Source organism: Aquila chrysaetos, chromosome 1 (assembly GCF_900496995.4).
Source record: "Aquila chrysaetos chrysaetos chromosome 1, bAquChr1.4, whole genome shotgun sequence".
NCBI lineage: Eukaryota > Metazoa > Chordata > Aves > Accipitriformes > Accipitridae > Aquila > Aquila chrysaetos.
In genome coordinates this window covers 50,141,865-50,159,101 of record NC_044004.1, presented here as the reverse complement: position 1 = coordinate 50,159,101, position 17,237 = coordinate 50,141,865, and the positions used below count along the sequence as shown (strand labels likewise).

General features: G+C 41.6%; 1 protein-coding gene across 1 annotated transcript in view; it reads right to left on the bottom strand.

The window, feature by feature from the left end:
- Nucleotides 1-894: 894 nt before the first annotated feature.
- The window catches only part of GATB (glutamyl-tRNA amidotransferase subunit B), a 43,459-nt gene continuing 27,116 nt past the window's right edge, over nucleotides 895-17,237 (bottom strand). The window contains exons 9-13 of the mRNA XM_030008750.2: nucleotides 16,809-16,998; nucleotides 10,122-10,255; nucleotides 9,631-9,709; nucleotides 3,933-4,067; nucleotides 895-1,358 (exon numbers count right to left, since the gene is read on the bottom strand). Coding sequence (XP_029864610.1) covers nucleotides 1,230-1,358; nucleotides 3,933-4,067; nucleotides 9,631-9,709; nucleotides 10,122-10,255; nucleotides 16,809-16,998 — 667 coding nt within the window. The 3' untranslated portion in view covers nucleotides 895-1,229. The remainder of the gene's footprint in view (nucleotides 1,359-3,932; nucleotides 4,068-9,630; nucleotides 9,710-10,121; nucleotides 10,256-16,808; nucleotides 16,999-17,237) is intronic.

The following is a 17,237-nucleotide window of genomic DNA, read 5'->3' as shown; positions in this document are numbered from 1 at the left end:
GCATTCTTTCCCTAATAAATATAAATTTGATAGGCTGCCTCTCCTGTTAATGGTTTGATCAGCTGAAGTGAGTTGGGACTGGCAAGTTAACTCTAGGACCCTGGATTTCAGTGGGTACTTAAAGCTAGGAGCTGAAAAATGGAAGGTATAAAAATAAAACAGCATATAACACCCCTTAGGATTAAACAGTGGAGCAGACCCTAGGACAGAGCTGAATCTTGCTCAGTTTTGGTAAGCCAACTGCATGTTCAGTTCCTTCCACAAAGTGGTGCGGTTCCAGGTGATGGCAGAAAGCCACGTGCCAGAGAAGCCTGCAGCAACTGGAGGCTTGGAGCATTTGTAACATAGGGTCAAGTTCTCACCAGCAGACAAAAACCCAAACTGGAGCGAATGGTCCCTTCACTGAGCTACTGCGTAAGAGAAAGGCACGACTTGTTCTCTGTAGTGCAGGGCTGGCAGAAGCACATCTGCTGTACTGAACTTCCCAGGCCCTAAGGGGATGTAAACCTTGGAAGGGCTCAGGCATACATCCGTTAGGCGCCCTTCAGAACTGAAGGAGCTGCGAGTAGGCAAAGCAGATGTTTAGGCACGTAAGAAGAAGGTGGTGAACAAACAATCTGACGCTAATTCTTAGATGTAGGCACTTACTTATCCGTTTGTGGCACTAGCCTCAGGCACTTCCTTAAGAAACCAGGAAGAATTACAGCAGTGGATGTTGTTTTCCCTTCTGCTAGGCATGGAGGCACACGTGGTCTTCTTAATTACTGCTAAGTGTTTTAATCATTGTTACTAGTGTGCTTGCACTAATTTACAATGACTTGTCATTGTGCACCACCAGATTTCGTGTTCAGGATCTGTGAATTTCCCTTCTCACAAAAAGGCAGCTAGAAAAGCTGAGTTTACACTTACTTTATTACAAAACTAACCACTACAGCTTCAGCTCTCTGCATACGTACGGACACCCCTGGGAACTCGTTTCCCGTGGCTGTGTGGAAATCACATTTCTGAATGCCACACCAAAGTGAGGGAGATGCAAGTGACTGTATTATCTCCTGCTGTTCTTTTGCTCATCTGCCTTGGGCTGATGCATCCAGGGAAGGGTAGGATGTAATGCTGCTTGAAGTATAACCAACAGTCCTCATGCTACTGCACCAAAGTTCATTTGCAGTGAACCAGACAGAATGAAGCACATGTCTTCTGCAGACACTTGTATGGTTTTTCTCTTGTGGCTACTCTGACAGCTTCTTCTCTAATAACTGCTTCACCAGAACAGGATTGGATCGTCCTTGTGTTTCTCTTTGTACCAGCCCAATTAACTTATTTAGAACTTTTCGATTTCCTGCCTTTATCGCCATAACCTTTAAAGAGAAAAAAAAACCAAAAACAAAACAACAGACACCACTGTTACAGGAAAATCAGACATCTTCACTCATTCACAGCCAAGGTATGAATAGTTTTGTCCTTTCAGATCATTGTGTAGAATACTATATATTTTGGGCTAAGGTGTTATTTATAAAAACTGCCTTCAGCTTTGCAATAAGCTCCTGCTCTGCTCCCATGAGACAACAGCAAGTCCCTACAGCAGCAAGGCCTTACAACTAATAGAAAGATCTCCTCTTATTGAAAAAGTCAGAAAACACTTTTGGATTTTAACAGAGTCTGCTACTTGAACAGCGACTTCCTGGAAAAGAGCCAGAAAAATGAGATGGACTTCTCTTGCTAATAGGATCTACCTTTTTACTCAATACAGTGTTCAGTTATAACAAGTAATTTGCATCAAATCATAATCTATTTGATAATATTTGTGAGGTCCTTCAAGCACAGACATAGGTGTTTTTGTAACAGCATGTTACTTCCTTTAAGCAAGGAATCCTTTGCAACACAGCAATTAATTAACCCATCAGAAATTCAACCTCCTATCAGGCAGCTTGTGCATCAAACACTGTCACCTGCAAAATAGCAAGGGCCATATTTAAAAGCTAAGTAAAGCCACTGAAAAAAGCATTGGAAATTTCAGTTTCGGGCATTCCTAAAGGAGATGCTACTGCTGAAAGACAAGCGTCTGGCCTTCACATTGTTTGTGTGGCAGGGAAAACATTCTCTACATTGTCAGAGTTACTGGGAAAAACATGATAGCTTCAATTAAACAGGATGTCACATTTAGAGATATTAAAGGAAGGATTGCGAACATATGAACCACCAACTGTGCCAATACCAAGCACAAATGCAAATATTGCTGCTCATTATGGTATCCGAATTATTGGCAGTCTAAAATCTCTGTGACGTCACAATACAGAAAAGACTCATTACTCCTGATCTGCTAGAAATTACCTATATGGGACAGAATGCAGAACAATCCAGGTGATACTGCATTTTCATAAAGTGCTCAGCATTGTCTTGAGCAACTGTAAGTTAGTTCATTTTAAAGAAAGTTACTATCAAAAAGCACGGCATACTTTTTTATTTTCCCTGTCAAGTACTCAGCTGATGCTCTTTTGTAAGGTAAGCTCTCACAGCAATTTAAAGCAGTGAATTACAGGCCTTCAAGGCAGCTTTTGCCTTGGCAAAAGATCATCTGGAAAAAGTAGGGAAGAGAGGCCATTCTACTGCATTTGGCTTGACTAAAACAGTGGAAAACAGAGAGGAATTACATTCTCAGAAAAAGCACTATTATTGAAATGGGAGTGTAGTTATGGACCTTCAGCTTCTGCACTTCCCAGTCAGTTCTCGTGTTCTTTCTATCCACACTTGTGCTTCCGTACCAGTCTGAAAATACAGCAGCACTTTTATCAGGCTCTGCAAATGAGTCAGTCTGATGGAGGTCACGCCGACCTACTGCAAGCTCATTCTCTTTATCAAAAGCTCTTGCCGAGCTGTTAGCATCCCCCAATGAGATCTGGGGTGGGTGGTATTGTTCTCAAAAGATGTTAATGTTTTTTTCCAAATGGCAAATGTATCTAGACAATGTTTATGTTAGAAACAAGCTATTCACTTCTGCTTTTACATTTTGCTCCAGAGAACATATAAGCACTTGTTTTCATTTTGCTTTTTATAAAGCAGATTTTAGACTCTGTCAAGATCCCTTCCCACTCCTCCCCTTCATGATCAACAATGGTTTTTTCCCTTTTTCCCAGCTCAGACCTTTGTAGACCGATGAGCCACGCAGGCTGCTGCATGTCCTTCCAAGGAGATGGGGAAGAGCCAAAACCCCATCTTTCCTACTGCAGCATTTGTGCTGCTGCCACAGCCCAGCAGCAGAATAGCAGAGCGGACAGCAGCTCTGGAGGCACCGATGCTGCTGCCACAGGGGTCCAGCTCCTCCCCACCCCACAGACATTGTCAGGCAGGAGAGCCAGCTAGACTTGTCTCTTTGGCAGAGGAGGGAGACAGGGACATGGCGAAGAGACAGATGCAAGTAAAATTTTTGCCTTGCCAGCTCTGATACAGTCTCTAATTCCATAACTAATATATGCCTTGCTGGCAGGTAACTTCAATCTCCAGCTTCAGAACAGTTTAACATTGTTGCCCTAATATCACAAGAGATGACACAAAAATCAGAGTTATGTGGCCGGGTGGCCAGGTCAGGTTAATGGCAGTATAGCTGAAGAGGGAAAGAGCCCCACAGTTCTGCTTTCCTGCATTAAATTTTTATGGTCTCTCAGAATGACTTAGCGCATTAGCCAGACTGGTAATTTCTTCTGCTGATCATTTTGTGTATGCTTCAATTTCCAAAAAACCACTTAGTAAAATAAGAAAGGAGAAGAAAAGCCTGATAATAGCAGAGCAGCAGCTTTAATGCTCCTATACTGGCTCTAGAGCTCAAATGCCAATCAAAAGGAGGAAAAAAAAAAAAAGAAAAAGGCCATTTTAACCCCCTTTTTAGAGCCACAGACTGCCATAGCGCACAAGCTTCCCAGCACCATCATAATCACCTCATTTTCTTGTCCATCAATCACCGCCTGGCAGATCTGTTCAAGCTCTTTTTGATCCTGTATCAGTTCAAGTTCCTTTTCTTTAACAATTTCAAGAGGAGTCTTCCCTTCTCCCTTCCACAATTCCGCAAGCACCTGAAAACAAAAAAGACTAGCGAAGGTCAGTGTCTTGACGTGCTTACATGCAGTATTTCAGTTACTGATCCAAGAAGCCAGATTTTAGTTAAAGCAAGAGCAGATTGTCTAAATGTGAACAAACACAAGATTTAATCCTGCGCCTCACTGAAAGAGCTCTTGCACCCTCCCTCCTTTTCTGCATCCTGAAATAAGACAAAACATTTTCACTTACTGCATGAGTACAGGTTAATGGGTCGTAACCGGTGCTCTGCAGCCTACCACAGTACTGGGAGCTGCCCGCTACTACCAGTGATGGTACCTCTTCAAAGTAGTTTGCCAAGCGCAGCCCCCGTGTACCTCGCTGCGCTGAGCCGCTGCTCCCTCGCTGGGAGAGGGGGGTACCACAGCAGAGACTGTCACCAACTGCAAGGCTGTTCCTCCGGCAGTACTCGTGCTCATCTCGCATTATTCACAAGAACTGCCTGAGAGCAGTTAAGGAAATGCATCTCCATGAGCAATGTCTCTGCCCGGGAACTGACGATTAGCTGACTATTGTACCAAGTCCAATCCCTGGTAACTCATCCCATTACCAGTCCTCATCAGCAAGGTGTAATGAGGATACATATGACAAAGCAGAAGAAAAATAGTGCTGAGCAGAATGAATGCAGCAGCTCCAGCCCACCTATACATCACCTCCAAGTACTGGACTGCTGGGTGAACCAAGGCCCCTGGAATAATCACTTGTTAACACTAGGGTGTTTTTCTATGCTGTAGCAGGGCTATCACCCTGGAATAAACTTGAGAGAAGAGAACATTTATAAAAAAACAATTTCCTTGGCCAGTCATTTGCTGTATTCCCTTTGCTCTTATTTCAGAGCTGTGGGAGGAGAGAAAGAAAACCCTTATTAGAACAGCTGCTTGTGCTCCATCCTGAACTGAAGATATAATTGTATGTTTGGGCCATTGCTGTGTACCAATATGGAAATAGATGTCACATCAAAATTTCAGCATTAAATACTCACTGTAGGATGAAGATGCTGCTGGGATGGGGAGACGAGAAGGGGCATGCAAACTGCGTGTTAAATAATTAGCAGGACAGCAAGAGAACTTAGGAAAAATGAAGCACGTGGGGTGGTATTTCAACTATCCCAGCAATTTTCTTCAGCATGAAGGATTTTCTGGTACAAAGACCTTCAGATAAACACTTTTGTAGCCACAACAGGTATTTAAGAACCATGCATTGACACAATTCCTGCAAGAGGTGATTTGTTTGCCAGCAGTACCCCAAAGCTTTTTATGGGATCTTATCACTCTGCTGGAGACCTTGAGAGAGGGTAATGACATGCAGCTTTATTGTGGCAGCTACATCTTGTTTTTTCCCTGTCAGAGGGTTAAAGGCAGATCACTATTAAAGTTACTGATAAGCAGCCAGAGTTACAACCACTATAAGTAAAGCTTTCAGATATTTATATCTAAATAAATCAGTGCAGTATATGATGTCTTCTACAAGATCTTCCTTCTAGTGCAGTACTTAAAAATCATCATGGCAGTGCTACCTGGAACACCCCTAGAAAGAAACACATCCAACAGAGATTCAACCTGTCTGCAGCTGCTTGCCTTTTTATTGTTGCACTCCATTGCTATCCCAGGCAGCGCCCCCCCCCCCCCCCCCCCCCCCCCCGCCCTCCTTCCCTGAGGGACCAGGCAGGAAGATTTTTTGTCCTCAAGGGCTCCCGAGGCACAGGGACAGTACATCACCCCTCAGAAGAAGGAGCACAGCTCATAACAAAACACCCTGGAAAGTCTGAAGCACTGCACAAATCAGGGGCTGGACAATGAATAAGCCATGTCGCTCTCCTGGAAAAAGGCAGATGTGATTTTTAGGACTGGTATGTATTCAAGCAAGATGTCATGGGCTGCAGGCAGGGAAAATCTGCAACAAACAAAATCTACGCAGCTGACCATGGCAGAGTTACCCAGGAGCAACTCATTCATCAGGCTGACTTAGATCAGTGGCAGGACAGCTTGGCAGTCAGAGATCCAGCTCTGATTCCCTGCTATTCCTATGCCAAATGTCTCCTGGCACCGAGAGAAGCTTGCCCATCAGAAACCTTGAAGGCACCAGATTTTCCCTGTGACATCTGCATCATGTGTACTTTTCAATTTGGTAACAAGCATCTCCACTTAGCTAGTAGAGCAACAATGTTATCAAGGCCCTTGCTTGTTTACAGGTATGTAGGAAAGCAGAAAGAGATGTGGCCAAGACCTGTCAAAGATGCACTTTTAAAAATGTGTTTCTCTACTTGGCAAGGAGTACGAATCTAAAGAAAGCAGCTTAAAAAATTATTTAAACTCATTTACACAAACTGCCTGCACAACAGGAGGATCAAATTATGAAGTCTCCAGAGCCAAAACGAGAATCTCGGGCCTCATTTCCATTACTGAAATCTCAGTAGTTTCTCCTATTGATTCTTGGCTGAGCGTGATTAGATTTTAATGATGTTCTGTGGTCTCTACCTACACAGGCATAGCAGCAAACCATTGGTCAAGATGAGTTAATCAGGACTTACACGTCTGGCTGCCACGGGCATCATATCAAACATTTTGCAACTGGTGAACGTGCCAGCTGACTGCTGTGCCTAAGAACGCTCCAAATGGAAACCCTATCTGCAGTGATTTGCTGCCAAGGGTGGGAGGGAAGCAGCAGGCAGTACCACTCGAGTCAGTCCGCTGGGCATCTCTCCTTTCCAGTGATGGAAGCCTCGATGTCTGGCAGTTGTCCCTCAGCCTCTGACAAAAGTGAGGGGCAGGCTGGGTCCAGTCCTCCAGATGGTATAGCCGTAATTGTCAAAGCAGATGGTTCTGTTTAGGTTTGTGTACTGTACTCATTTCCCTGCTATCTACTTTAAAGTAGGAATGCCAAGTGAGTCCGTGGAAGTTACTCCTATGTGGGTGACCTATGCAAGTGCAGAAGCAAACAAGACCTGGGGTCTGCTCTGCTCCATACCCTGCTACAGATCCCCGATGAACGTGCAACAAGGGTGCTCGCACGGAGTTGCTCCAGCACGGCTCTCAGCAGCAGGGGCAAGTTTCTGCTTCCCTGGCCCAGGAACCAGCCTCTTCCCACAATGGCATAACTCAAAGGCAGGCCCCTTATGCCAGAGATACACTCGCTGCCAGCCCTGCAAACGAGAACCAAGGCCCCATCTTGGGCATACTCCCCATCAGACTGGTTTCAGCCCCGGGTGAGCAGCACCGGCACCTCCCACTGTGGGCTTCAACATGGTGCCTCTGGGGTGGGCCACAGCATGTGCCTGTGCCAGTCCCCTGATCCAGGACACGCTCACCCCACACCCCTGCACACCGGCAGAGCTGTAAGCTGCTCCCCTTTGCACAGGCACGCCAGTCTGAAACTGCTTCACAGACCTCTGGAGTAGGATGCTGTATCTGATGGCAAGTTGGGCGTGAGCTCTGTAATTACTTAAGTGGCAATTATGTAAGAACACAGTGCCCCTTCCTTGGCATATGCATCCTACCATACAATGTTCTGGGTCTATAATCAGTGCTCACGGCTTTTATCTGCCTGTGTTTTAGTGCCTTATACAGCAGAGACTGAACACAAAACCTCTTAAAAACTTTAAACTGTTAACAGCTTCCTGCAGTGAGCATGTATGTGTATGCATGTCTGTGTGCTCACCCCATTGAACCTTTCCATCCTTTCTCGTTGGATCTGTCTCTACCACTGCAGTTCATTCTCCCCCACCCCAAGAGCTGCAATTCATCTGCTGTAGTGTATATATAGCCCTTTCTGCCCTCGGGCCATCCAGTATCTCTGCCTACTGCTGAGAATTGTTATAAACATTTGTTATTCTTCTGACATCCAGGCAACCAAAATACTTTTCTAAATGTGGCAAGGTTTCTGCAGTTTGATAGCATCACTCAGTGATGGCAAACAGTACTGTTATTTCTCTGTGTCCAATTTCAGAGCACCGAGGACAACATGAACATTACAAGGAGCTGGTAATTAAACAAGAAAAGCATCTCTGAAATTCTTGATGTTTCATAACCTGTCAGAAGTGCTGGCACACAAATATATCACAAGGCAAGAAACTCCCGTAGAAGAGCATTAGTACCCTGTCTCTACCTCCACAAGGAAGCCAAGAGTTAAGACTGGAGTTCTGAAGCTTCCCTTTCAAATGCAGACACCAAACTGATGGGTGAGCCATAACCCCGCAGGCACAGAACTGCTGTGCATTCCAATGCTTTTCCTATTAATACTTTATCTCCTTTTTGAAGCTTTTACTTTTCTAATCCCAAATTTCCAAATGCACATGCCTGAAGTCAGGCACTTAAATCCTTATTTATGATGCCTGCCATATGCAGCTGGCTATTCACAGAAGCAGACCAACAATACCAACTGAATTAAGAACCACGAGCATCTCCAAAAAGGAAAACAAACCAGGAAGTTTAAGTGTCTCCAAGCAGGGTAAAGAGCCACATTTGCAACAGTTACACCTGGTTTATAATCATGAAAAAAATGAACTGACTTCAATACTATTCCAAAGTTGTACTTGGATTAAATCAGTATGTGCTAGAAAAAGATGGAAACCTGCCCTGTGTATTTCAGTGTTAAAAGCTTGAAAGCAGACACGGCCAAGTTAAATATCTTCACTGGAAGTTAAACATCTTCATTAACACTTTCACTGATGAACACCTGAGAAGAAGCAGTCATCTAATGCCTCATCTAGAGGATAATAATTAATCTGAAAAGACAATGCGTTCCACATAAATGAGCCAACAACAATTTAAGGTGAATGACAGACTATTCCCTATCACAAAAACCCTCCAAATTTTGTCAATAAATGCAGCAGTCACCATACCCATCATAAGCACTTCACAATTTTAGATACAAATCATCAAGAGCTGATTTTTCAGATAAAAATCAAGCAAGATGATATTTAAAAAGAGGGAGAAACTAGCTTTACCATCAGTACTTGCTTGAGAGGTCCATGATAGCACTTGCTTAAAGAAGCAAGGATAAAAAAAACAGCCAGACCAGTCCACTTTTGACTCAGGGGTACACCAAAGCAGAACCCTTTTGGTGACTACACTCAGGTGAATTATATCCTTTTCCACATGCTAATGCTTGGGAACATAGGCCTTACTGTCCCTTAGTACCTAGTAACTGATACTCTCAGCTTAATTGCAAGCCATGGATTAGCTCCCACTGACCTTTCACTCAGGTCTGACTCGAACTGTGAAATTGAGATCTAGTGTCCAGTCTGTTCAGAAGCAGGATTTATTTAACTGACTTCAGTTCACATGGCTTAAATCTACTATTTGGCTTGTGCTCCCTTCTAACACTGACTATGCAGATATATCTACAAGATTACATACACACGAGGCATTTTCATCTATTATATGTATATAGTATAGATACAAAATTTATCCTTCATCAACAGTCTAAATAATTTCCTTTTGAAGCAACCTATGTACTGGTACACACTGATTATGGAATTGCTACACGAATGGAGTAAGTGGCCACAGATTCAACATACAGTAAAATCAAAAAGGTACTTACCTGCTTTGCTGCTGTAGAAGAAATTTCTTTTTTTTCTAGAAGGTTCAGAAGGTCAGCCAGGAGAAAAGGACTGACTGGGCTACGGAAAAAGGGGGCAGAAATTACCTCAGAGAATACGGTAAAGTAATATATCTAGGCTACTGTTGCTTGCCTAAAGATCACATGGTTTAGCATGACAAGCTAGCATTTTTCCTCCTGATACACTATATTCAGCTATGGTATTGATAGCCTGACTATGCCTTACCATTGTCATATTCCAATGAGGGAAGACTGATCACTATTCTTAACTACATGGTCCTCTTCTCTGCAAGGTATTTGGTTAACTTCATTCAGCAGGATAGCATCAAGGCCTACACAGTACTGCCTAGCGTAACAAACTTCACAGATAATAACTAAAGCAGAAGTGAGCAATGGAGTGACATGATACTATTCATGGTACATGAGAAAAGAATCACTTTTGTTTCACCATTGTAGTAATCAAGAAGCCTGACCTTTCCTTCACTGTAAGGGAATGTTGTTTCAAATAACTGAGCAGGTCATTTAGAATCCAGCCGATCACTTTCTTTGGCTTCATTTGGGTCTGTTTTACCACATTCTCAAAGAATTCTGTTAATCCATCTTCATTCTGCTCAAGAAAAATAAATGCATCAAAAAGATACCAGAGTGGAAACATGATTAATTATACAATTACATTTGGAGTATAAATACTCAATCCTAAAGTAAACTTGGTTTTGTGAATTCATTGCAAAGTCACAAGACTTTGGAGTAATTTTATTAACATAACAGCAAACAAACTATGTTATGTCTAGAATAGGTACATAGAGCTTATCTGCCAGCCTGTTTCAATGGAACTTTCAATAAACGAACAATCTTCTTTCTCTTAAGTCCTCCCTAAAATCAGCATTTGGGGAGAAGCTTTCTCATCTTCTCATGTGTTTTAAGTACAGATAATGCTAGAAAATATAATGCTGCCATCTAACAGGCTGTCATGCTATCTTTTACCAAGAAGAGAGTTCTCCTGAAACTGTCTACAGATATTTCACTCTTGATCTTGGAATCACTTCTATTTATTTTGGATTGAAGGAATAAGTTTAGCTTGCATTCACCCTTCAATGATTTGGAAAGGTCATACTGTAAGAAGCAGGATTTTATTTTTCTAGTTTTTTCAGAGAACCTATGTAAGCTTTTCCACAGCACCCTAAATGCTCAGAAGGTATGACAGTAGGGGATTCAATTTATAGCCGAAGTGAAATCTGAGATTGTTTTTAGAAGAACAGATAACTGCACAGTCTGTTGAATGCTGTGCTGTTTGTCATCAAGGCATTGATGGATCTTTAACTGTAGCACAGAACTCATTAGGTCTACTGGAGGCTGAAGGGTTACAAGTGGCAGCTCCAACCTTTTCAAGGAGGAATCCAAATCCAGCGTGCCATTGGACTACTGCAGTGTGCAGCATAAACGCACAGGAGGACAACCCAGCTCTCAGAAGTTGAGAGGCAGCAGTTTAGAGACAGCCAAGGAGCTATTCTAAGTATACTGCCACCACAGCAAAAACATTTCTCAAGCACATACTGACTGCAGCCAGATCTCAGAACAGTTCCGAGCGAAAAGAGCGCAGGTACACACTAAACCAAAGCCTGACTTTTCCACTCAAACACATCCCATCAAAAGAGTCTCATTTGCCCTTGTTTTTAAAGGCAATTTATCACCATAGCAATACAGAATTTTAGACTTTCCTCCTCAAAACTTTCACAACACAAACTTCCAACAGCTCTAGATACCACATTTTTCATTGGTAATGATGTATGGCTTTTCAGAAGACTGCAGACTACTGCTCTCTGTTCTGTGAAACAGAACAAAATGTACTTAGATTAATGGTTCATGTGCTGTAAAACCGGTGTGACAAAAATCAGACCCATCCTCTTTACCTTGAGACAGTGAGCAAAGAAACCAAGTTCTCAGCCTAGGAAAGCCACTGACGTCTTTTCTCAACCAAGGTAAACCCAGTTTACAACTCCCCCTAGTTATCCCATACACACAGACATAATTCCCTTCATTTCCATGTCTTATAATTTAACTAGCAGTTACTTTGTAATCAAATTATGTAAAATCTAAGGCTAAACAGACTAGAGGAACAAACTTGGCTTAAAAAAAAAAAGTAAAAGGAATGACATGATTACCAAAGTACAGTAAACTCGATTAAAAACTGCATGTGTATTAAGTGGAATTACTAAAGTGATGCATTACTAAATACTGTACTCTTTCTAATTCACCTCAGGATTCAATAGCACAACCAAACACTGATTATTTAAACAGCAGGTTCTCTTCCACAAAAACACCTGTTCAATTTACGTAGGAAGAAGTGAGCACATATAAATGCTCGTTTCTTTACACATGCTGCAGAAGATTTTACAAACACTCCAGGCAGAGTAGGTCTAGCTACAACATTATGCACATGAAAACAATGTCTGCGGATGCCACATGTCTGAATGCAGGCCACACAACTCAGATGCAGCATGTCCAACACTTTCATCATGTATAGGCCAGAAAGCATATCTCTAGAAGTGAGCACATTCAGACTTCTGGATACCAACAGCCTGGCTGGAGCTACAGCTCTGACCCTCCTGCCAGACCTTTGAAAATCAAGGAAAAACATACCTAGACTTCACATTTTAATCAGATGATTTCCAAGGCAGCAAGAACAGAAAAGCCCAGGAATGCTCAGACAGACTTACATATGCTACCAGGTACCGAACACCATACTCACTACTTGTGCACATAAAACCATACATATTCCCCAAAATTCCTTTGCATTTTGTTGTAGGTTTTTTTTAAAGTGACTGTCATTTTCTGTAGCCAAAGAGTAGGAAAACCCAGCAATGCTAGACTGAAATGAATAAGGCAGAATGTCAAAACATGAAAATGACTAACAGAAATGAAACATTTTCCTTAACTTCTTGCCATATTAGAAAAATGCAGGCATAACTTGATTAGCTTCAATTTCTAGATACTATACTACTTGAACTTTGATTTTTTACTTTAATTTGTTCTGCATTTTGGTCAACTTTCCTCATGCCAAATTCACTCCAACTACGCCCTCCCCCATACCTGTCCCTTGTGATAGGTCTGAGCTGAAAACCACCACATGCTCTAACATGCTGGTGTACAGTAATGCTAACTGACTGTTCTCACTTAATGGTGAATAATGTATTTTAATATTCATAGATGGAAAACCAGAAATCTGGAATTGCAGCACCATGTTTGTGATCCAGGCCCACTTGGTGCTCCTGTTACACACCAAATATGCTGTAACTTATTCCCTAGAGTCTCACTGGCATGAAATCTGACACACCAATATTTCAACCAGATGCAAATTTCTTAAATATGGTTTAAAACTGTCATTTAATAGTACTGAGATGTCTAAAAAACTAGTGATGGAGTGATTTCAGATACTTTTTAAAGAAGTTTAAAACAACACATTATTTTACAGAATACCATGGGTACAATATTTAGGGACATTGGGTCTGTAATGCAAACTTATGCTTTTAAAGACCAATAATGTTTCCTGAAAAAGAAAACTACATCAATGTTCACAAATAAAATTTCATTTTCTGCTTTCTTATTCCCATTTTCACCATCACAGTTCCCACAATAACCAACTGTGAGGTAACAACTGCTGCAAAAATGTGCAAGACTGTCAGGGGAAAAAAAAACCAGCAAATCTAGCCTATTAAAGCAGACAAGCAGAGCAGTCAAAGAAAGTTCAAACTTTTTCCTACAGCTTCTTATAAAATGATTTAAGTTCTAAAAATAAGCATAAATTCACCTGCACACCAACGTGTATGAGGACGGTGTGTCATAAACTCAATGGTCAAAACCAACTTGTACAGCATCCCACTTTTGACTGTTTGAAGGATTCACCAATGTAATTGTTCCACCAAAGCAATAAGCCAAAGCCCAAGTGGAATGGCCTGACTAAGCAGAGGAACAGTAAATGCACAGGAAGACTTGGAATTCCGATGAGAAAGGAAGTGATCAGACTGTTTTTTTTCTAATGCTGTATTATGACAATCGATCTATTTTTTGGTTGGACCTCCCCAGACTTCAGCACACTTTTTGAAAACAAACCGTCACATTAAGGTCTACGCCAAAACATCTTATTTTTTTGACTCAATAGAAAGCAAGACAAAAATATTATAATACCATAACTGCAAAGTTGTCAGAGATCCTTCTTGACTGAAGTATTTGCCAGCCTACCAGTTTACACAACAAAGTAGAAATTGCATGCAGAAATTGAGTACCCAAATACCACGGAGTCTACATGGCTCAAGGAATTGTATCTTTATGAGTAAGAATGGTTCTGCATGAAGACAATCAGAAACTTCTTTGCAATTTATACAAAACTGTCAAAAAAGCAGCAGTTTACACTTAAGAAATTTCAGATATAAAGATATTAATAGGTAATGCTCTCCTTCCATTTCACTACATCTTGTAATTAGGCAAAGCAGGAGTCTCATTCTCAATACTGCAGTACATACAGGCAGCAGCTATTGTATATGAGAATAAAGCTCATGAAGCAAGCTCAGAAACTAACTTGCATGCTGAAGTACGGTATTGTCTTATTATAACTTTGGCGCATAATGTTTTCTCTAACAAGTTGGCGCAGAACAGGGATTTTGCATTTCAGAGTCATCCCTCTACCACTGCCATTTATTTAATGAGCACTCCTGGGTGCTCTAACTTGAAAGAATGCTCATTAGATTTGTGCATCTGGCCCTATCAGCAATCTTCTGCAACTTCTGATGTAAGCTTAACACGGCAACGGACATACCGTTTTCAGATGAATTAAGGTTAACTAGTCTCCCAGTGAACAGGCAAGCAACTTTTATGGAGAGTATACATGCTGACATTCTAATGCACAATAAAAGAAGACCAGCAATGAAGAACACATTCACTTCATGCATTCAAATGGATGCATTATCTTATTACAAGCTGAATCCCAAATTTCAGCTTGGAGCTCATTAATTGTCTTACATGCTGCAAAAAGGAAAAAAAGTTAAAAGGGAAAAAGCAAAGGCAATAGTGGATTTCAGAGAACAGGTGGAAAGGAAGGGCAGTCGATGAGGCAAATATATATGGCTAGTTGATAGAGGCAACAGAAACCACACAGCAGAAGCCCTCAATACTAGCAAAATTGAAATGCACAAGAAGTGGGCTGATGCCAAGTGAAAGGAGTGGGTGTACTGGGTCTGGCTGGGATGGAGTTTATTTTCTTAAGAGCAGCCTGTAGGGTGCTGTGTTTTGGATTTGTGACTAAAGCAGTGCTGACAACACACCGGTGTTTTGGCTACTGCTGAGAGCAGTACTTTCTCTTTTTCCCACTCTGCCCCCCACAGTGAGCAGGCTGAGGGTGGGCACGAAGCTAGGCAGGGACACAACCTGGACAGCTAACCCAAACTGACCAAGGGGATGTTCCATGCCATATAATGCCTTGCTCAACAAGGAAAACTGAGGGAAGGGCATTCTGGGGGAGGTAGTCTTTGTCATTGGTTGGAGACTGGTTGGGCATCAGTCTCCTTGTGGGAGGTGGTGAGTGATTGCATTTGCATCACTTCTGGGTTCTTCCCTTCCTTTTTCCTTCACTTATTTAAGTGTCTTTATCTCAAACCATGAGTTTTCTCGCTTTTGTGCTTCCTATTCGCTTCCCTGTCACACTGGTGGGGGGGAATGAACAAGGAGCTGTGGTGCTTAGCAGCAGGCCAGGGTCAACTCACCAGAGGGGAGGAAGAAGTAAAAAAAGTCAGAAAAAAGGGGTCAGGACCTATCTACCCTTCTGAGCTCTGTTTATTTCAATATGCGAGAAATATGTTGATGTGAAAAAATGCATGCATGGACAGGAATACTGACTGTGAAATCACATTTTGCAGTTATACAATGAAATAGAAAGGTAAGAACTACTGACACCTCTCAATGCTATCACTGCAGCCTCAGGACTTTAATGAGACTTATTACTCACCTGCCCACCAAACAGTAAAAGATCTGCAACTCACTAAAATGGCACAGCACCACAAAAGCAGTTTTCCTAACAGCTTTCTTCACAGAAAAGAACCATTTTTATTTTTTTCCATAGAACCAGCTTCTGTACAAGTGTATTAAACTACAGACGCACAAAGGAGGGATATTAGCTAGTTAAGTTAGGTGCACTGCTCTCCCTCCATTTATAGTCAAAGGAAAGGAACTCCTCCAGAGGACAATTTAAAGTACTTATGGTTCCGCTCTGAATCTTACTCTAAAGAAGTCCTTTTCCTTCTGTCTCCACTAATTACAGAGGTAACCAAAGCAGGACACTGTCCTAGCTTAGCTGACTATGTGAAATGTCTAATCTTGGGTGGGTATACTACTCCCCACACAGAGTTATCATTGCCAAACAGAGATAATGCAGTTTGTATTTAAGAAGCTCAAACTCCTTTAGAATAATTTTGGAAGTTAAGAGACTTTTCTGTGACTTCCTTACCTATATCCATATCTTGATGAAATCTCATGCTGTGCCACACTCTTTTCTTTCTCATCCCCTCTTCTGAACCTATCCCTGGTAAATTGCATTGTGAGGTCAAAGTTGACGTTGTACAGACATTTTGTATATTTACCTGAGAATAAGTCGGGGGTTTTTTTGTTTGGTTGGTTTTTTTCCAAAATAGTGTGGAAGCCAGATCAACAGGCAAGTGAAGCTGAAAGATTTAAACTTTGGGTTTTGCTTCTGCAGTCAGGAAAACATATCTATTAATTTGTTAAATACTGACAACGTGCCCAGCCTTGTACCAGACCCAAAGACAAGAAGAGCAGGCACTTGCAGACAAGGGTTTGTCAGCAGGAAGTTGTACATTTGTTGCAATCAGTCACAGGTGCATGCATGTGTAGACAGAGAAGATCAATATTAAATAATAGTTACTTGACTGCACCTTGCATAAGAAACACTTCTATGCACACTGTGTATGGTTTCTTTTCCCCACCATTCTACATATATGGCTCCAAGGTACAAAGTATGCATTGGACATATTTCCAACTAAAAAACATCCATGAGAACTGCCAGCTGGTTAATATGACATTTGTAAATCTTTTCAAAAAACGTGCAACTTTGAAGTTGCTAGACTTATTTTTGCACTTGATCAATAACCTACCAATAAGGTGAAGCTGTGTTCAGGAAGAATCCCATACTGTTCAACAAGCTTTGCTCTCTTCACACTGGGGAGGTCAGGCAGTCTCTCATGAATCCAGTCAATATTTACCACTTGCTGATGGTTCATATTAGCTGGCAAAGATTTTGCATCATACAGAATCAATGGAGGAAGGTTTGGCTCTGGCATAAACCTAGTGAAAATGGAAAAAAAAACCAAAACCAAAAAACCAAACCCCAAAACCTTTATAATTATTTTCACTCAGAAGCTAAACAAAAAGGAATAAAATTTATATCACAAGTTTATACTTACCTAGAAGTTGTATTACTGTTTCAAATGAACAAAATATTAAAAACTCATGCCTTGGCTGCATCATCATTAAGCAGTAAGAGATCAACCCCTGAAAAGCTGCAAAGCCTCTATTTTCTTTCT